This window comes from Entelurus aequoreus, linkage group LG07 (genome assembly GCF_033978785.1).
Source record: "Entelurus aequoreus isolate RoL-2023_Sb linkage group LG07, RoL_Eaeq_v1.1, whole genome shotgun sequence".
In the NCBI taxonomy this organism is placed as follows: Eukaryota; Metazoa; Chordata; class Actinopteri; order Syngnathiformes; family Syngnathidae; genus Entelurus; species Entelurus aequoreus.
The window spans coordinates 28,765,692-28,783,682 of record NC_084737.1 but is presented as its reverse complement, the minus strand read 5'-3'; the positions used below and the strand labels follow the sequence as shown (position 1 = coordinate 28,783,682).

The 17,991-nt window shown below is 39.1% G+C and overlaps 1 protein-coding gene across 1 annotated transcript; it reads left to right on the top strand.

Moving 5' to 3' along the window:
• The first annotated feature begins 2,808 nt into the window (after positions 1 to 2,808).
• Positions 2,809 to 17,710, top strand: LOC133653641 (sonic hedgehog protein-like). The gene is made up of 3 exons (XM_062053150.1): positions 2,809 to 3,569; positions 8,578 to 8,839; positions 16,330 to 17,710. Exons 1-3 carry the CDS (start codon positions 3,189 to 3,191, stop codon positions 17,094 to 17,096), a joined length of 1,410 nt encoding a protein of 469 aa, XP_061909134.1. The 5' UTR covers positions 2,809 to 3,188; the 3' UTR covers positions 17,097 to 17,710.
• Positions 17,711 to 17,991: the final 281 nt, after the last annotated feature.

Genomic DNA, 17,991 nt, shown 5'->3' with positions numbered 1-17,991 from the left:
ATAAACGCCCGTTTTACAAAAAATAACTTTCCTGTGTTGCTGTGTATAGAAAGGAGCTACACTGCTTTTTACCGCCTGCTGGAACCTATCTCAGCTGCATTCGGGCGGTAGGCGGGGTACACCCTGGACAAGTCGCCACCTCATCGCAGGGCCAACACAACTAGAATAACATCATTCACACTCACATTCACACACTAGGGCCAATTTAGTGTTGTCAATCAACCTATCCCCAGGTGCATGTCTTTGGAGGTGGGAGGAAGCCGTTGTACCCGGAGGGAACCCACGCAGTCACGGGGAGAACATGCAAACTCTTCACATGAGCCCGGGTAAGAAACCCAGGACCTTCTCGCTGTGAGGCACGAGCACTAACCACTGCTTCACCGTGCTGCCCATTATAAAGATTTTATAGGACAATTCCAATAGCTCCAAATAGGATAGTTAAATACACAAATACGATGCACATTACAATCAAAGAGCTATTGGGTGATAAGTACAATACTTACAGACAAAAACTTTGCAGCTGGGCTCAATATGCTGCTTCTGACCATGACAACACCTTGGGACAACCTGAACTGAATGCATACTTGCAAACGATACAACAAAATAAAACATTTCACAGAAATCCTCATTTAAAATTGCCAAACGAGGGCAAAATACACTCATATCTCTGTATATGTTTTACTATTATAACTTCTGAGAAACACCTGTAAACATTGCAAGTTTACTTTCTGTTGAAGTATTACATGAACAGTTCCTTTTACGGTACTTTATCAGCATACTGTATGCATAGTGCATGTGCTGCTAGTATGTTTGACATTATCTTGCCTTGCAAACCTAATTGACTTTCTCAAAGCTTAAAAGGCAGGTTTTGAGAAAAGACTTTACCTGCTGTAAAAAGTCTGGTGTTATCCCCTCGTGTAGTATTAAAAATGTTTACATCTTAATACCAAGTTGTATATAGTACCAATAGGAGTGATACATTTCGGTAAGAAATATCAGTATTGGTTACCAGTATTGATCAAATCCGATTGATACTTATTGCATATTTTTGAACTGTTGCATTGGATTGTGGTTAGATAGTGCATATGTCCTGAATATGTACAGTCGTGGTCAAAAGTTTACATACACTTGTAAAGAACATAATGTCATGGCTGTCTTGAGTTTCCAATAATTTCTACAACTCTTGTTTTTTTCTGATAGTGATTGGAGCACATATTTATTAGTCACAGAACTTTCCTCCAGAAGGTCTTATCTTTGTCCATGTGATGTCAGATGAAACAAAAATTGAGCTGTTTGGCCACAATACCCACCAATATGTCTGGAGGAAAAAAAGTGAGGCCTTTAATCCCAGGAACATCACACCTACCGTCAAGCATGGTGTGGGTAGTATTATGCTCTGGGCCTGTTTTGCTGCCAATGGAACTGGTGCTTTACAGAGAGTAAATGGTACAATGAAAAAGGAGGATCAATCAATCAATCAATGTTTATTTATTTAGCCCTGAATCACAAGTGTCTCAAAGGGCTGCACAAGCCACAACGGCATCCTCGGTACAGAGCCCACATTACCTCCAAATTCTTCAGGACAACCCAAAGGTTGGGTCTTGGGCGCAGTTGGGTGTTCCAACAGGACAATGACCCCAAACACATGTTAAAAGTGGCAAAGGAATGGCTAAATCAGGCTAGAATGAAGGTTTTAGAATGACCTTCCCAAAGTCCTGACTTAAACGTGTGGACAATGCTGAAGAAACAAGTCCATGTCAGAAAACCAACAAATTTAGCTGAACTGCACCAATTTTGTCAAGAGGAGTGGTCAAAAATTCTACCAGAAGCTTGTGGATGGCTACCAAAAGCTCCTTATTGCAGTGAAACTTGCCAAGGGATATGTAACCAAATATTAACATTGCTGTATGTATACTTTTGACCCAGCAGATGTGGTCACATTTTCAGTAGACCCATAATAAATTCCTAAAAGAACCAAACTTCATGAATGTTTTTTGTGACCAACAAGTATGTGCTCCAATCGCTCTATCACAAAAAAATAAAGAGTTGTAGAAATTATTGGAAACTCAAGACAGCAATGACATTATGTTCTTTACAAGTGTATGTAAACTTCTGACCACGACTGTACAATTACTTTAAAGCAGTGATGCGTAGGAGTCCTCCAGGGTTGTTCCAGTATTCCCAGAGATAGCACAGTGTGCAAGATCTGACCTCTCACCCACCATTAATCCGAGCTTCCCTGTATGTCAGTCCTCTGGAACGGCAATTTATTCCTCCGCTCTCTCTCTCTCTTTCTCCCTTTTTTTTTTACAGCATTATCAGACACATTTAATGACTTTGCCAGCTATTGTTCTGAGATGGATAAAAATAATGTTTTCGAGGGAGAGGTCTCGGGGCCACCTTAGGTTCCTCCAACACAGGAAGTGAGGAAGACTTTTAGGGGTGTCAAGGCTGAACACTTGTCTTCTCTGCATAACCTTTGCTTTCAAGTTTGTCTATTTATAACATTGATGTTTTTGTCTTCAACATTTGACCTAACAGTCAGACTTGTGTTTGGAAATGACACATGAAGGGGCAAAAGACTGTAGCAAATTTGTGTTGTTGACATAATAAATGTACTTGCTATTATTCTTCTTCTTCTTCAATAGTGGTTTTAATCTATTCTTTCAATCTCACATCCAAAAGAGCATTTGTTTGGCAGAAGTCGTCTGACAGTCTGATATGCGGTAAAAGGAGGATGGTGTGGGCGGCGGGGGTGTCATTGTGTTAACGCGAGTAGACTAATCATATGTCCTTTCAAAGGTTGAATTGGAGGCGTGTGCTGGCGCAGTGGGAGCGCGCAGAAAGGAAGGGAGGGCAATCTGCTCCTGACTAATAAGACCCAATGGCTGGTGAAAGGTGGCCAGGAACGCTTCAAGTCGACAGGGGACACTGGAAGAAGAAGACGAAGAGGAGGAGGAGGAAATCAGGAGGATGATAGCCTGACTGTTGGACTTTATGGTGTGTGCATGTGGATTAGCGGTGACTTGGAGAGGAGCGCCAATTGTGACAGGTAGAAAATGAAGATGACTTTAACTGCACATGTGGCGCCCATGAGTGGAATCTTAGCACAGAAACAAGTATTAGTTTGAACATCTTAGAGCCTATACTTCAAAGGAGCATTATGTCCTAATAGCAAGTGAGTTCTCATGGTCAAGGTCTCGGTTATTTGGAATGGATCAAGCTGTGACCCCATCCTACATGTCACCCAAGCCTCCCCAATGAAGCAGCCCGGCCAGGCCCGGAGCTCTCAGCTCGGCCTGCTGGCCTTGTGGACCTGCCTGTGTCTGGCGGAGGGATGCGGACCCGGGCCCGGGTACGGCACACGGTCCAGGCCCAGGAAACTGACGGCCATGCACTACAAGCAGTTCTTCCCCAATTTCTCAGAGAACAACCTGGGGGCCAGCGGGAGGGCAGAGGGCAAGATCACGCGGAACTCGGAGCGCTTCAATGAATTGGTGTGCAACTACAACCCCGATATTGTGTTCAAAGACGAAGAGAACACCAATGCCGACCGCTTCATGACAAAGGTATGTAAGAGGGATACTCATAATCTAATAATTCACCTCATTCATTGCATGCCTTTGCTGGGCTCCTAACACAAACACACCAGAGTATATGTTTAACCCAACTTCCCCTCCCTTTTCTTAAGATAAAACCATGAGGAGGTAATTCAACACTGCCTCTTAAGAGGTTGACTTCCGCGTCGGCTCCTTTTAATCTTTAACCTTTGTTATTAGGAGTACTGCCATGACAGGTGTATGCAGAATCACCTCACCGTCAACACTATAATAGCCATCACGATTTGCTATTTAAATCCCACACATGCACTGCTGTGACTTTCTTTGATTTCCAGGCTATAAATCTGTGATCCTTCCCATCGCGGTTGATGAATGACGACGGTTGTGTACATGTGTGCCCTTCTAATGCCCACTTTTGACTGCATGTGCCCCTCTTTTGCCCAGATGTGAAAGACGCTCATTGTGTGTCACTCGGAGAGAGGTCGCCTATACGAAATTCCCGCCTGCTGAAGTAATGGCACCGTTGGAAAAGCCACTTATTGTAGTTGTGACAATGAAACGCCTCTCTTCAATGGCATTGGGAGGGAAAATGTATCTAGTTTGCTTTCTGGCCCTCTTGTTCTCACCCTTTTGCTGTCACATTCCACAGTGCATGCCAATACATTTTCCCATCTGCCTTCTCCTTTCTTTATTCCACAGCATTTTCCCACATTTCTCATTAGATAATAAACTGGGTCTATTCAACTGGCGGCCCGGGGACCAAATTCGGCCTGGGAATGACACCATACCAGCCTTCGAGTTCAGTTAAAAACTTGGGAGACAAACATTTTTGCAGCAAATTTCTAAATTCCTAAAAACAATGGAGGACCACTGTGAACACATTGGCAGATCCTTGCATTGACATTTTAACCTTGCTTGCAAACATAAAATACAAATTCAGCCCGGGAATGACACCGTACCAGCCTTCGAGTTCAGTTAAAAACTTGGGAGACAAACATTTTTGCAGCAAATTTCTAAATTCCTAAAAACAATGGAGGACCACTGTGAACAAATTGGCAGATCCTTGCATTGACATGTTAACCTTGCTTGCAAACATAAAATACAAATTCAGCCCGGGAATGACACCGTACCAGCCTTCGAGTTCAGTTAAAAACTTGGGAGACAATACATTTTTGCAGCAAATTTCTAAATTCCTAAAAACAATGGAGGACCACTGTGAACAAATTGGCAGATCCTTGCATTGACATTTTAACATTGCTTGCAAACATGAAATACAACTTCAGCCCGGGAATGACACCATACCAGCCTTCGAGTTCAGTTAAAAACTTGGGAGACAAACATTTTTGCAGCAAATTTCTAAATTCCTAACAACAATGGAGGACCAATGTGAACACATTGACAGATCCTTGTATTGACATTTTAACCTTGCTTGCAAACATAGAATATTGTGGTCCAAACTTGTGATTTACATAACTGAGGCGTCCCTTAAGGCAGCCCTTTAAGTCCTCTATTTTTTAGATGTTTCACATTTTTTTTGTAATGTGATTTATGTAACTAAGGTGTTGCTGTAGTTTGTTTACTTCAGGTGCAGTCAGTAGTCAATTGTTCAACTTCTTTAGTTATACTAGTGGTATTTCTCAAGGTTCCATTTTCATTCGCTATTGAACTGGTGGCCCGCGAGTTCAATTAAAAAAAAACTGGTGAGAGGCTCACATTTTTGGTGCAAATTCTTAAAAACACTGTAATGCTGTCATAGATATGCTCTTTAACTAGCTTTTTTTGCAGAACGTCTTTAAAAACAGCAGAGCGCTCATAACTCTAACAAAATAAATTGATAAATATCTCCTGAAAGCTTATACTCCGGAATATACAAAAGAAGACTAATAGTGAAGGGTCCTTAGTTTTCTGGAAATGTGGCCCCCAGAACATTTAAGTTGAATATGCCTGTACTAAACCTTTAAAGGCCTCAGCATCCCGACTGATGACTGCATCACTTCGTCCATCATTTCCCGTGCAGTGTACTATTTTGTGAGGGTTACAACCCACGGGAGTGCTAAAGAGTCACAACCCTCATCAAATGTCTCATGGGTCAGGCACAGGCAGTGAATGGCCTTGATTATTCTATCACCCTGACAAAAAGGAGCAAAGGAATGCACCAAACTGGCTACAGTAGCTTTTTTCCCGTTTAATATCCCGATTGTTTGAGGAAGGTTGAAACTAGCTTCTAGGAAAGTATGTAGCAGCGCAAACAAAGAATTATGAATGAACACAGTGTTGAAATAGTGTAATCAAATTCCCCAGGGTCACATTGGAGAGCAGCGAAGTGTGTAATGGACTTGCACGTTGCACTTAACTTCACCTTGTTAATAAATGATAACAAATGTCTGACATTTCTGCTTGAGTGGGGTTCAAACGTGCCATACACTGTAATCTAAATCTGGAGTCATTTCATATTCATGTTCTGTTCATTCAGGTTGAATGCATTTTTTAAAAAGATGCATAAGAGATGCAGTCTATGTAATCTTCTCAATCTCAAACAAATATCATACTGTGGGAGTGCAACAAGAAACATACATAAAAATCTTATTTTTGTTAGGGTTTCGCAAACAGCAGGGATATTCAACAAAATTATTTTGGATGCCACATTTCAAGAAAGCTCTCCCTTATTATTCATATTTTGTATATTCCGGAGAACCAGCGTCCTCTAAGTGGACATTTGATTTTGGTGTATTTATTTTGTCAGAGTCACAGGAGCAGTCTGCTGTTTTTAAGGACCTTCTGCAAAAAAGCTAGTCAAAGATCATCTCTATGAAAACACTCTACACTGTAAACCCGAATAAGTAAGCAGAACTCAAAAAAAGTGAGGCAATCAGTTGCCACATATTTTTTGAGTTCATAAACTCAAATATTTGAGTATATCAGATCGTAAAAGAGTTTATGATAAATCGATCCATCCATCCATTTTCTACCGCTTATCCCTTTCGGGGTTGCGGGGGTTGCTGGAGCCTATATCAGCTGCAATCGAGCGGAAGGCGGGGTACACCCTGGACAAGTCGCCACCTCAAGTTTATGTTAAATGTACGTTTAAATAATAATTCAATTAAAATGACCAATTAAGCCAACTCAAAAATGTTCCTCCTCGTGTCTGCTGCCTGAAGAGGAAGTGCACGCAAATGCTACAAAATAAAAGCACTTCCTCTCTGTGTGCGTGTGTGTGCGTGTGCGTGCGCGCGCACGTGCATGTAATAATTTATATGTACATACACACACAGAGTATAATAATACAAATCTATAACGCGATTGATTCATTCTTAATTTATTCTTGATTCGATTTAATGATTTGTTATTTCAAAATAAAACCAAACTATGTTTAGTCCACTGAGTTTTAAGTAACTGTGAGTTAATTATTTTAAGTAGCAGTTACATAATCTGCAAACATGTTCATATTGATTAAAAATAACAAGTTTAATTAACTTAAAAAGAAGTAAAATGTTACTCACACTCAACATTTTTAAGTAAGTACAACTTTTAACAACTTTTTAAGTTTACACTACTTATTCTAATTCATTATTTTGAGCATTCGGGTTTACAGTGATAGTGTTTTTAAATTGAGTCCCTCACAAGCTTTTTAAACTGAACTCGCGGGCCACCCGTTGAATAGCACAAATGAGGACCTAAGGTAGAACCTTGAGGAACACCTAGAATAACTAAAGAAGTTGGAACAAGTTACTAGTGACTGCATCTGAAGTGCTACGTCGACACCTTTTTTTTTTTTTTTTTACATAGATCACATTCCAAACAAAAAGTAATTGCCAACAAGAAGAGGACTTAAAAGGGATTCTTGAGGAACACCTCAGTTATGTAAATCACAAGTTTGAATTCCAGTAGTGTATGTTAGCTCGCTGGGTTAAAATGTCAAAGCAAGGATCTGACAATGTGTTTACAGTGGTCCAAGTTCCTCTATACCAGTGCTTCTCTCTACAGTAACTGTAAATAATATAATTTGTCTACAGAATTGTTATAACTATACCCCTGCATAAAACATTGTAGGTTACCACGAATTGATTAACGTGGACCCCGATTTAAACAAGTTTAAAAACGTATTTGGGTGTTACCATTTAGTGGTCAATTGTACGGAATATGTACTGTACTGTGCAATCTACTAATAAAAGTTTCAATCAAATCAAAAGTTTATTAGCATTTAAGGAAACAACACACCAGCCTTTCCTCATCTCCCACCATGATTACAGTGAAGCCAAGTGCTACAAACACATATTCATATTCTGTAATGAAAAAAAAGCATGTTCCCCAAGGTCATAAGCGTACCCCCTGGCATTGCACCACGCCCCACCATTTGAGAAGGACTGCTCTATACAATAGGATCCCTTTAGTATTTTTAGGAATTTTCTGTTAAAATGTTAGTTTTGAACTGAACTCAGGGGCTAGTATGGTGTCATTCCCTGGATTGGATTTGGCTACCGGGCCCTTAGTTGAATATCCCTGGCATACAGTATTAATGCACATGTCTTATATATATATATATTTTTTTTTTTTTTAAGTAACCGGTATATTTAATGCATTGGAATCCTAATGTTTTACGTATATTAGGTTTTTCTTACAAAAGAGCATCATACAACACAAAGTACTACATTTGTCATACTAGCTTCATTTTAGAGGCAATCAGTATGTCTGTAACTCCTCTTTTTGACACTTTACAGTTACGGACAAACTTAGTGCCCTCTAGTGTACAATAGGAAGAACACCCTTTAAGTTGTGCACTGGATGGAAATATTCAACCTGCATTCTATACAGCTGCAAAAATACATATGAACACTCATAAGCTTCTATGAACATGTGGAGGGAATCAAGGTCACGTAAATAGTTGGAAGTCAGTGGGTGCAGTGCCTTGCTGAAGGGAATCTCAGCAGCACCCAAGACAAACTCGCACAGTATTTTAATGGTACGGTATATTGGTTTGGCTCCGAAATAACTGCCCTGTGTTTGACTCTTGTTCTAGCGGTGTAAGGAATGTTTGAACAAGCTGGCCATAGCCGTAATGAACCAGTGGCCAGGGGTGCACCTACGGGTGACAGAGGCCTGGGACGAGGATGGTCACCACCCTCCCGGATCTCTGCACTATGAAGGCCGGGCAGTGGACATCACTACCGACGACAGAGAAACAGACAAGTACGGACTGCTCGCCCAGCTGGCTGTGGAGGCGGGCTTTGACTGGGTCCACTACGAGTCCAAATATCACATCCACTGCTCTGTAAAAGCTGGTAAGATAATGCCTGTCATTAATGCCTGTCCCTCCTTTATCACTGTTAATTAGTTCTAGACATGACCGCAATAAATCAATTCCAGCAAAGTAAGTATCATTAATTATATATCAAATATTTCCATAGCTACAGCATATAAAAGCTGTTTAGAACCTTCTAAATACGTTTAGCAACATGAGAGCCCTTAGTGAAATAACACCCGTTAGTCACCTTTATAACCATTAATCCATTATTGCAGTGGTTCTTGAACTTTTTCACCAAGCACCATCTCAGAAAACATTTGGCTCTCCAAGTACCAACATATTGACCAACATTTAAATACAGTAGCGTAGTAGGACTTAGTATTCATTAAAAACAAAGCAGAGGTTTTAGTTGACAAGTATATTTAATATTTTTGGCCAATGTAACATTACACACAATACACACACATCCTCAACAATGATACGCCATATACAGTTCATATTTACAGACTTCTTTGGCGTACCACTCTATGGAGCCCGCATACCACTAATGGTACGCATACCCCGTTTTGAGAATCGCTGCAATATATTAGTAATGCTGCCTGAGGCTGAGCCAACCAGTGGTCATAATACACATTTAGTGGACAATATTTCAGTAGTATTGATATTTTTAGTTTATTTAGCATTTTTCGCTTTAAAAAATTCACAATTTTGGACCAAAACATTGTAGAATATGCTTTAAAAAATCTGAAAAATGTCATGCATTAGCAAAGGGACGATAAAATATACAGTTCTGTGAAAAATATATATTGCCTTTTTTTTTCAATTCTATAGTAACCATGTATAATTATTTTGCAGTCTTTTTATTAGAATAATATAAAAAAAAAGTTCATTTTCTAAGACAATACATGGCAATGTCAACTTTTGTGTTAAATCCCACAAGTACAACAAAAGCTACTTCACTGAGGCAAAAAGCACTCCAAAGAACACAACATTGCACTACTGGCACTGGTACTATAGTAGTTAACAAACAGTAGCTGACTTTTTGTGCAGCAGATGTGGGATTAAGTTGCAGAAACATGCTCTTCTAAAACTTCAAAGGAATAAAACCCCAGTTAATGTCCTTGCAAAAACCTTTATTTCATGGCGCCGTAACACTGCCATTAACGACACTGCGAAAGTGCATTTTGTCATTGTAGAAAAATATGTATTGACACTGAAAAAGGTTTTACTGAACTTGAAAACACAACACAGACATACAAAATGTATTTCATTGGGATTTTCTCGTGCTTCTTAAAGGGCAACTGCACTTTTTGGGAATTCTGCCTATTATTTGCAATCATTAAGACAAGAACACATATGTTTTTCTTTTTTTATGCATTCTAACCAGTATATAGATTACATTTAGTGCTCCAGGCGAGTGTGAACTCCCAAACGAGAAAAGTTTACACCCCCATCCCACAGAGAAAATAATGTAGCATTACACAGTTAGTAATTATTTTTTTGACATGTCAAGACAAAAATGCAGTCTTAAGAAAAAAATAAGCCATTTAAATAATTTTACCTGAAAATAAAATAATAACACCTACAAATGTAGTGCAAATGGCATTGGAGGGAAATTGGGGTAAGCATCCACATTCTCTTAATTGTCTCTCCATTCACTAAATGTCTGTGGGGGAATGTGATGTCTGAGTTTACCTCATAAGGTCTTCGACGAAGTAATTCAGTTCCTCGTGTATCAGTCAAATGGTGTGGCCAATCAGCAGGATCAATAGGGCAGCTTTGAATAGATTCACAGGCTAAGGATGTGTCTTCAGGTTGCTGGATTGTAACATTGAGTCTGCTGCTACTACTTCATTATCCTGTAAGAAAATTAAACACAAACACAGAACAATTTTGGGGGCGGCATAGCTTGGTTTGTAGGGTGGCCGTGCCAGCAACTTGAGGGTTCCAGGTTCGATTCCCGCCTCCGCCATCCTAGTCACTGCTGTTGTGTCCTTGGGCAAGACACTTTACCCACCTGCTCCCAGTGCCACCCACACTGGTTTAAATGTAACTTAGCTATTGGGTTTCACTATGTAAAGCACTTTGAGTCACTAGAGAAAAGCGCTATATAAATATAATTCACTTCACTTCACAACTTTGAAATGTAGATGTATTGATAATGATCATTTTAGTTAAATTACAAGACAAACATTTTCCATTTTGATGGATGGATGGATGGACTCTGTTTTGAGTGTTCACTGTGCCCTGTTATTATAATGAGTATAAATAATGATATACTGTAATTCTATATCAAAGTATATAGGCAAAGTATATATAATATATATGAGTATAATATAATGATAGGGGGGCTGCACGGTGGTACAGGGGTTAGTGCATGTGCCTCACAATAAGAAGTTCCTGGATTGGATCTCCGGGCTCAGGGTCTTTTTGTGTGGAGTTTGCATGTTCTCCCCGTGACTGCGTGGGTTCCCTCCGGGTACTCCGGCTTCCTCCCACCTCCAAAGACATGCACCTGGGGATAGGCTGACAGGCGACGCTAAATTGGCCCTAATGTGTGAATGTGAGTGTGAATGTTGTCTGTCTATCTGTGTTGGCCCTGCGATGAGGTAGCGACTTGTCCAGGGTGTACACCGCCTTCCGCCTGAGTGCAATTGGGATAGGCTCCAGCACTCCCGCAACCCAGAAAGGGACAAGTGGTAGAAAAAAGATTGGACGAATAATGATAGGGTGCAACCCATATTATATGTACATTATAAGTATATATTGTAGTATAGCTAAAAGGTTCATATAACAGCACTGAAAGCTACTTTATGAGCATGTAAGCTAATATCCATTATTCAAATTTGTTATTTTCTCTTGCAGAATGATGTTATTAGTAATCAAAATACATTCAATCACTAATTGTAATGCAGCTAAGTCAACTATTTCAGATGAATAGGCCAGAATGGCTTGAGATTGTTTGAAATTGATTGTGTTTGTCTGATATTGATTTAGATGTATTACCATTGAGCATATATGATGTCTACTTTTTAATTGAAAAAGGATTGTTACTACAGTCTTTTACAAGTAACACACACTCTCTTGGATTTACATGTAGAGTATGTCTCTCGCTTTCTGACTAGATGCTGTAGTGTAAAACACAAAATGGCACAAAATGTCATCAATGCATGCATTGTAATTTTACAGTGCTTTTTTATAATATGATACAAATATTACATTTATGTTGCATTTATTGATAAATAAATCATAGATGATGCAAGTAAATTCTCCTGCAATCATATTTTAATGATTTCTTCATGGCGAGGCTCAGGTGAACACACAGTACCACCTCCTCCTCTGTAGCAGCCTCTCCATGAGCCTGTCGCGGCTGTAAATATTTTCTGATTGCATCAAGAATTCAAAATCATCGCAAATAGCATCCATTATTTCACTTAAATAATATCTTACATTGCAGCCAAATGAGCCAGTAGCCGAGCTTACAATGAATACATTTTAAGTTTGGGTTACCGACTTCTTCATCCGTCGTGCATTTCTGGATTTTTTGCTCTACAGGTTTTTAAGAAAACGTTCCAATTAAGTGTACAGTGTGTGCATTATACACACATTTTTATTATTTTAAATTTGTATTATTTTTTTACATTCTGCAATGGATGGCAGCCCGGGCGGCCGCCTGATTCGCCTGTTGGGAAAGACAGCCCTGATTCTGCCCATAAGACGCTTAAAAAAACCCATCCAAACACTTCCATCAACGTTTTATATAGTTTAGGTTTAGTTTAGTTTATTCTTCTTCTTCGGTCAATGGTCAACAAAATAAACAAACAGTTGTACATTCATAGATTGAAAAAGAAAATGTTGCAAACCGAAAGGGTTTAGGCTGAAGTTGAACACTTATTGCGCCTAACCCTATAAACAATGTCAAGTACAAGATGAACTTCCGAAAATTATGAAATGTCCTTTGTACAACATATTATAAATACACATTATACACAACATTAACACAGTTAAATTATATACACAGTAAAGGCATGTGAAATATCCTTGTACACGTGTTAAACCTTTGCACCAATTATATACAAACAATTATATTGCCATTATTATTTATATCTCACATTTAGTTTTTAATTAACATTGATCATAGTATTAACTACAGTGTTGATTCAAGTATGCTGTAAGTATATATGTTATGTAGAAACAGGTACATTCATAATGACATGCAATATTTATGTATTTTGCTCATTTTAAGTATACGGCTGCGCATTAATTTAAAAAAAAAAATGCATCGCTACGTTCGCTTTTTCCTTCATCAACATAATTGATTTTTACTCACTGCAGACTTCATGAGAGCCATCAAACATAATAAAACAGCACTTACTGTACAATGTCTGCTCTCACTGGGATGCCGACTGTTAGGATCAGGGGCGTCACTAGCTTTTAAGGACAGGGGGGGCTTAGCCCCCAGGAGATGCAGGATGCGAGCAAATGTAGCGCACGAGCACAAAACTTCACAAAAGGCTAACAAAGACTTAGAAATTATTCATTGTTATTATTATTATTTCAGTCAGTATATTTTCAATCTGTGTTCAGTACAACAACAAACATGGGTTTGCACTGTGACATTTTGTTTACAGCATCAACAAGAAACAATTACTTGCATGATCCTTCAAGATACACTGAAACACAATGAAAGTCATGGCATTAGCCTCTATGTTATTAATTCACAAATTAGAGGCTAATGCCACGACTTTCGCTCACAATACGATAATTGTTTGTTCCCAAATATTTTGAAGTTGCACAGATTACATTTTGGGCACATATGTGACTAAAATGGTTGTAAATTCAAGCCCTGGAAATATTACTTAATTACTTGAATTAAAGTAATATCTGGATCGGGATAATTTGGCTTATATATAATATATTTATATATATATATTATGGCAAGCCGTTAAGGAAATTAAATATATATGGAAGTCTGAATAGAAATGAGAAACGTTTATATATACTGTAAATAAGTCTGCTGATCTGAAAAAGAGCCAAAGCTGTCAAAGAGCTGAGGGACCATCTTCAAAGTGCAATGCTGAAACAAATAATGCAAACAATAAAATGTAACTTCCAGGGCTTGAGATTAATGTAGTCCCGTCGTCCCGGGGACGGTAAAAAAAAATGCATGGGACGAAATGAAATGCTCCCCGGGACGATGGCTTTTAACCATTTTTTTTATTTTTATTTTTATGTATTTATTCATTTTACATTTTATATTAAATGTCTTGGTTTTTCCTCCCTCTGAAAATCCTATGAAATGTTTAACAAGCCATCCTATAATAATACAACAGCTAATAATGTAACAATACAATAAAACAAATATATTTAATGATGTTTTTTTCATTATTTTAACAATAGGCTAATGTATATTACTTTATATAGATTCTACAAGAAACACAAAACTTAAAAACTAAATTATTTACAATTGCAGACACAAGGTTTCATGCAGCTTCAATCATTGTAAAGGAAGACGGAAGTCCACGCAGGAGAAAAATTACTACAAAGATGGTGTCTGGGTTTTTTTAATATAAATATATATATATAGTCATACGTGAATGAGCTCAGCTCCTGTTCTCCTCCATGTGTAAAGTGAGAAACACAGCTGATGCTCCAGAAGGAGGTAACCCCAAAGATAGCAAATGGTAAAAAAGAGTGCACATTTAACTTTATAAATAACCAGGACCTTCATGATGCATTTCAGGCTAACTAAGTAGCAGCATTGTTTTAGAGCGAGAATGTAACTTTTTGTCAAACACAGACCTGGTGTAAAGTGGAGCTAATACATTTTACTACAGGCAGTGATGAATACTTACTTTCTTGAAAAAGTTTCTTATGTCCATTTTTCATCCGTTCACATTCTTGTTCTGCAGTGCTGTGTGCTAATGTGCTTCGTACACCTGCAGGACCGCAAGCAAGGTCGCAGAGAAAATGCTGACTGGATTTTGAGTGATGTGGGCATTTTCTATATGAACAAGTCCAAGGACCGCAAGCAAGGTCGCAGAGAAAATGCGGACTGGATTTTGAGTGATGTGGGCATTTTCTATATGAACAAGTGGAATGGATTGGATACCGACGCACTAAAGGGGCTCTCTACCTTACGCTATAAAGTGAGGGGAAACTGAGTGAATAATGACAGGTTATATGATTATTTATTTGAACTCATAATCAGGCCACTTTATAATGAATATGTCGGCATGTATTTGTAAAAAAAAAAAATATATATATATATATATATATATATATATATATATATATATTTTTTTTTTAACACCAAATTATTTATGGGGGCTTAAGAATATTTTAGGGGGGCTTGAGCCCCCCTAAAATAGGCCTAACAACGCCAATGGTTAGGATGTTGATATATTCCCGTTTAGATGAATAATGACTAAAATCCTGGCAAAGGGAGGTGGAACTAAGCGTCTTTTTGGATCTCTTTTGCCATTACTGTCTAAGATGGTAGATGGCAAATGGATTATACTTGTATAGCGCTTTTCTACCTTCAAGGTACTCAAAGCGCTTTGACACTATTTCCACATTCACCCATTCGCACACACATTCACACACTGATGGCGGGAGCTGCCATGCAAGGCGCTAACCACGACCCATCAGGAGCAAGGGTGAAGTGTCTTGCTCAAGGACACAACAGACGTGACTAGGTTGGTAGAAGCTGGGGATTGAACCAGGAACCCTCAGGTTGCTGGCACGGCCACTCTCCCACGTCACGTAAAATGGGCTGTCAAAGTGTACCAACACCTCAGATTATGTCCACACTATTTTACTATCAAGGTGAGAGGCATAATTTATAATCTAGAATAAACTTTCACAAGCTCCGAGGCAAGCAAGCAGCTCATCATCTGATGATGTCAATACAGCAGCATAAGGAAGTTGCCGCTCTCTGATTAATGCACCTCTAAATGTAGGTCCTTAATGTTAGCGCTTATAATAACAATATCGCTAATACTTGGTTAATATTCAGGTCACAAAATGTAAATGGCGATTTTTGGGTTTATGGTCGAAATAGACGCAATGACTTCATGGTTTCCGTAGGCTCCATTGGAGGCAGACTTTAATTAATGTTTATTTACGAGTTAGAATGCATTAAAAAATACATATGTGTTCTTGTCTCTCAAAAGGATTGTGAATTATAGGCAAAATTCCCCCCCAAAAAAGTGCAGTTCCAGTTTAATGCCAGTCTTCATATTTTTTCTTTATGTCCGATTTTTTTTTCAGTGCTGTTGTCTTTCTATTTCAATTTCCTGGTTTTCACTTTCAATGTTATTTTTGTCCACCTTCAGCTGAATGGCATTGTTTTGGTGTGAAGTCTTTTTTTAAATGCCAAAAGTTTTTTCCTTTTCAATATATCTTTTTCTACAATGATAACGTTAATTTCAGTGCCAACATGTAATGCGAGTGTTGTTATGTCAAATGTGTGGAAAGGTTGGCCTCAAAGGTTTCCCCAGTATGTTACTTTGTGTCTGTCGGCAGATCACTCTGTTGCTGTGGAAAAAGGAGGCTGTTTCCCCGGCTGGGCCCGGGTGACTGTTGCTGGAGGCGGGCAAAAGACCTTATCATCACTGACTCCTGGGGACAAAGTCATGGCCGTGTCTGCGACAGGCAAAATTGTATTTAGCCCGATCTTGTTGTTTCTGCATCGGGATCCAGAAGCCCGGTCCGTTTTCCTGTCTTTGGAGACAGAAGACGACCATAGATTGGCCGTCACTCCGGATCACCTGGTCTTCTTAGACCCTGACTGCACACTTGACAGCAGTAAGTACAAGGCTTGGTTTGCCAGTAGAGCCAGAACCCAGGACTGTGTTCTGATCCACCAAGCAGACGGTCGATTCCATCATTCTCGCATCAGTTCCATTTCAATACAAGAGACTACGGGGGTGTACGCACCTTTGACAGAATATGGAACTTTGTTTGTTGACGGAGTGCTGGTCTCCAGCTATGCACTGGTGGAAGACCATGCACTTGCACACTGGGCGTTTGGACCTCTGAGACTCCTGTTCTCGTTGGAGTACCTGCTGTGGGGGGAAAGCACAAAACAAAAGCAGATGAGTTGCACTAACACAACTTCACTTCATCGCAGCACTTTGGTCACAGCAGCTTGCTACATGAGTAACCGTCCTATTGGACGTCACGTGGTGGACGAGAGACTTAGTCATCAGACGTCCCGCGTGCACTGGTATGCTCGCTTACTGTACAATGTGGCCTCCATCATTTTACACACTGACTCTTTCTACCCTTAAAAAGTAAAGATGTAACTGCTACATTTCTCAATAACACTTCATGCTTCTCATCAATGTGTTGACATGTCAATCTGCGCACTGGATTATATGTAATGGAATATATTATAGACATTATCATGGAATTTTCTCAAATCAATAGAATTTATATTTTTGTACCGTCTAATATACAGGTAATGTTTCCAGTTATAAAAGTTCCACAAATTGCATTGTATGTCCTCACCTTTTGTTCTGTCATAAAATATCAGAAAACTCATTCAACGAGGTTTTGTTTGTTTTTAAATCTGATGTACTGCAAAGTTACAACCATTTCACGCAACACATGGATATGGTGACATGTAGTATATTAAAGCTGGTCTTTGAGGGCAACTACCTTGATTTTACCACCAGTGCATCTTTCAATTGACTTTAATTCACAACACATTGATTATTTATTGTTGAACACAACCAAGTTGACCCCATTTGCAATATTTTAGCTTCCTGTTTTTGTGCAAAAAAGATGCATAACAGCATCCCCTTGTGGAGAACCTGGCCTTTTGCATATTTTTAATCCCATTGTTTGCCAACAGGCACATACACATAAAACAAGTACTGAAAATGATACACCTTATTTTAACGCCGAGAGAGTGAGTGTGAAAGCGCAATTTCCTTCACTGAAAAATGTGTTTAAAAAGTAACAAACTGAAATGTTGAACACTATGTAGTGAGTCAAATAAAAGCCACCTGGTCTCATTCTGTAAACTTCTGAGCTTTTAAATCTATGGAAAAACCCTAAATGGAAAACCAACAATTGTGTTTGTGTGCTCGGTTGTCAACATCTGTGGAGGTATTCCAAGAGATTATCCTTGAGATGCAGGAGGCAGATGGGAAAAGCAGTCACTCTGCTGCTGGTGCACCA

Excerpts from the sequence above, each read along its gene's own strand:
- LOC133653641 (XM_062053150.1), top strand. The coding sequence starts at position 3,189 with ATGGTCAAGGTCTCGGTTATTTGGAATGGATCAAGCTGTGACCCCATC. Across the intron at positions 3,570-8,577 it reads CCGACCGCTTCATGACAAAG|CGGTGTAAGGAATGTTTGAA; the intron begins GTATGTAAGAGG and ends CTCTTGTTCTAG. Across the intron at positions 8,840-16,329 it reads CCACTGCTCTGTAAAAGCTG|ATCACTCTGTTGCTGTGGAA; the intron begins GTAAGATAATGC and ends GTCTGTCGGCAG.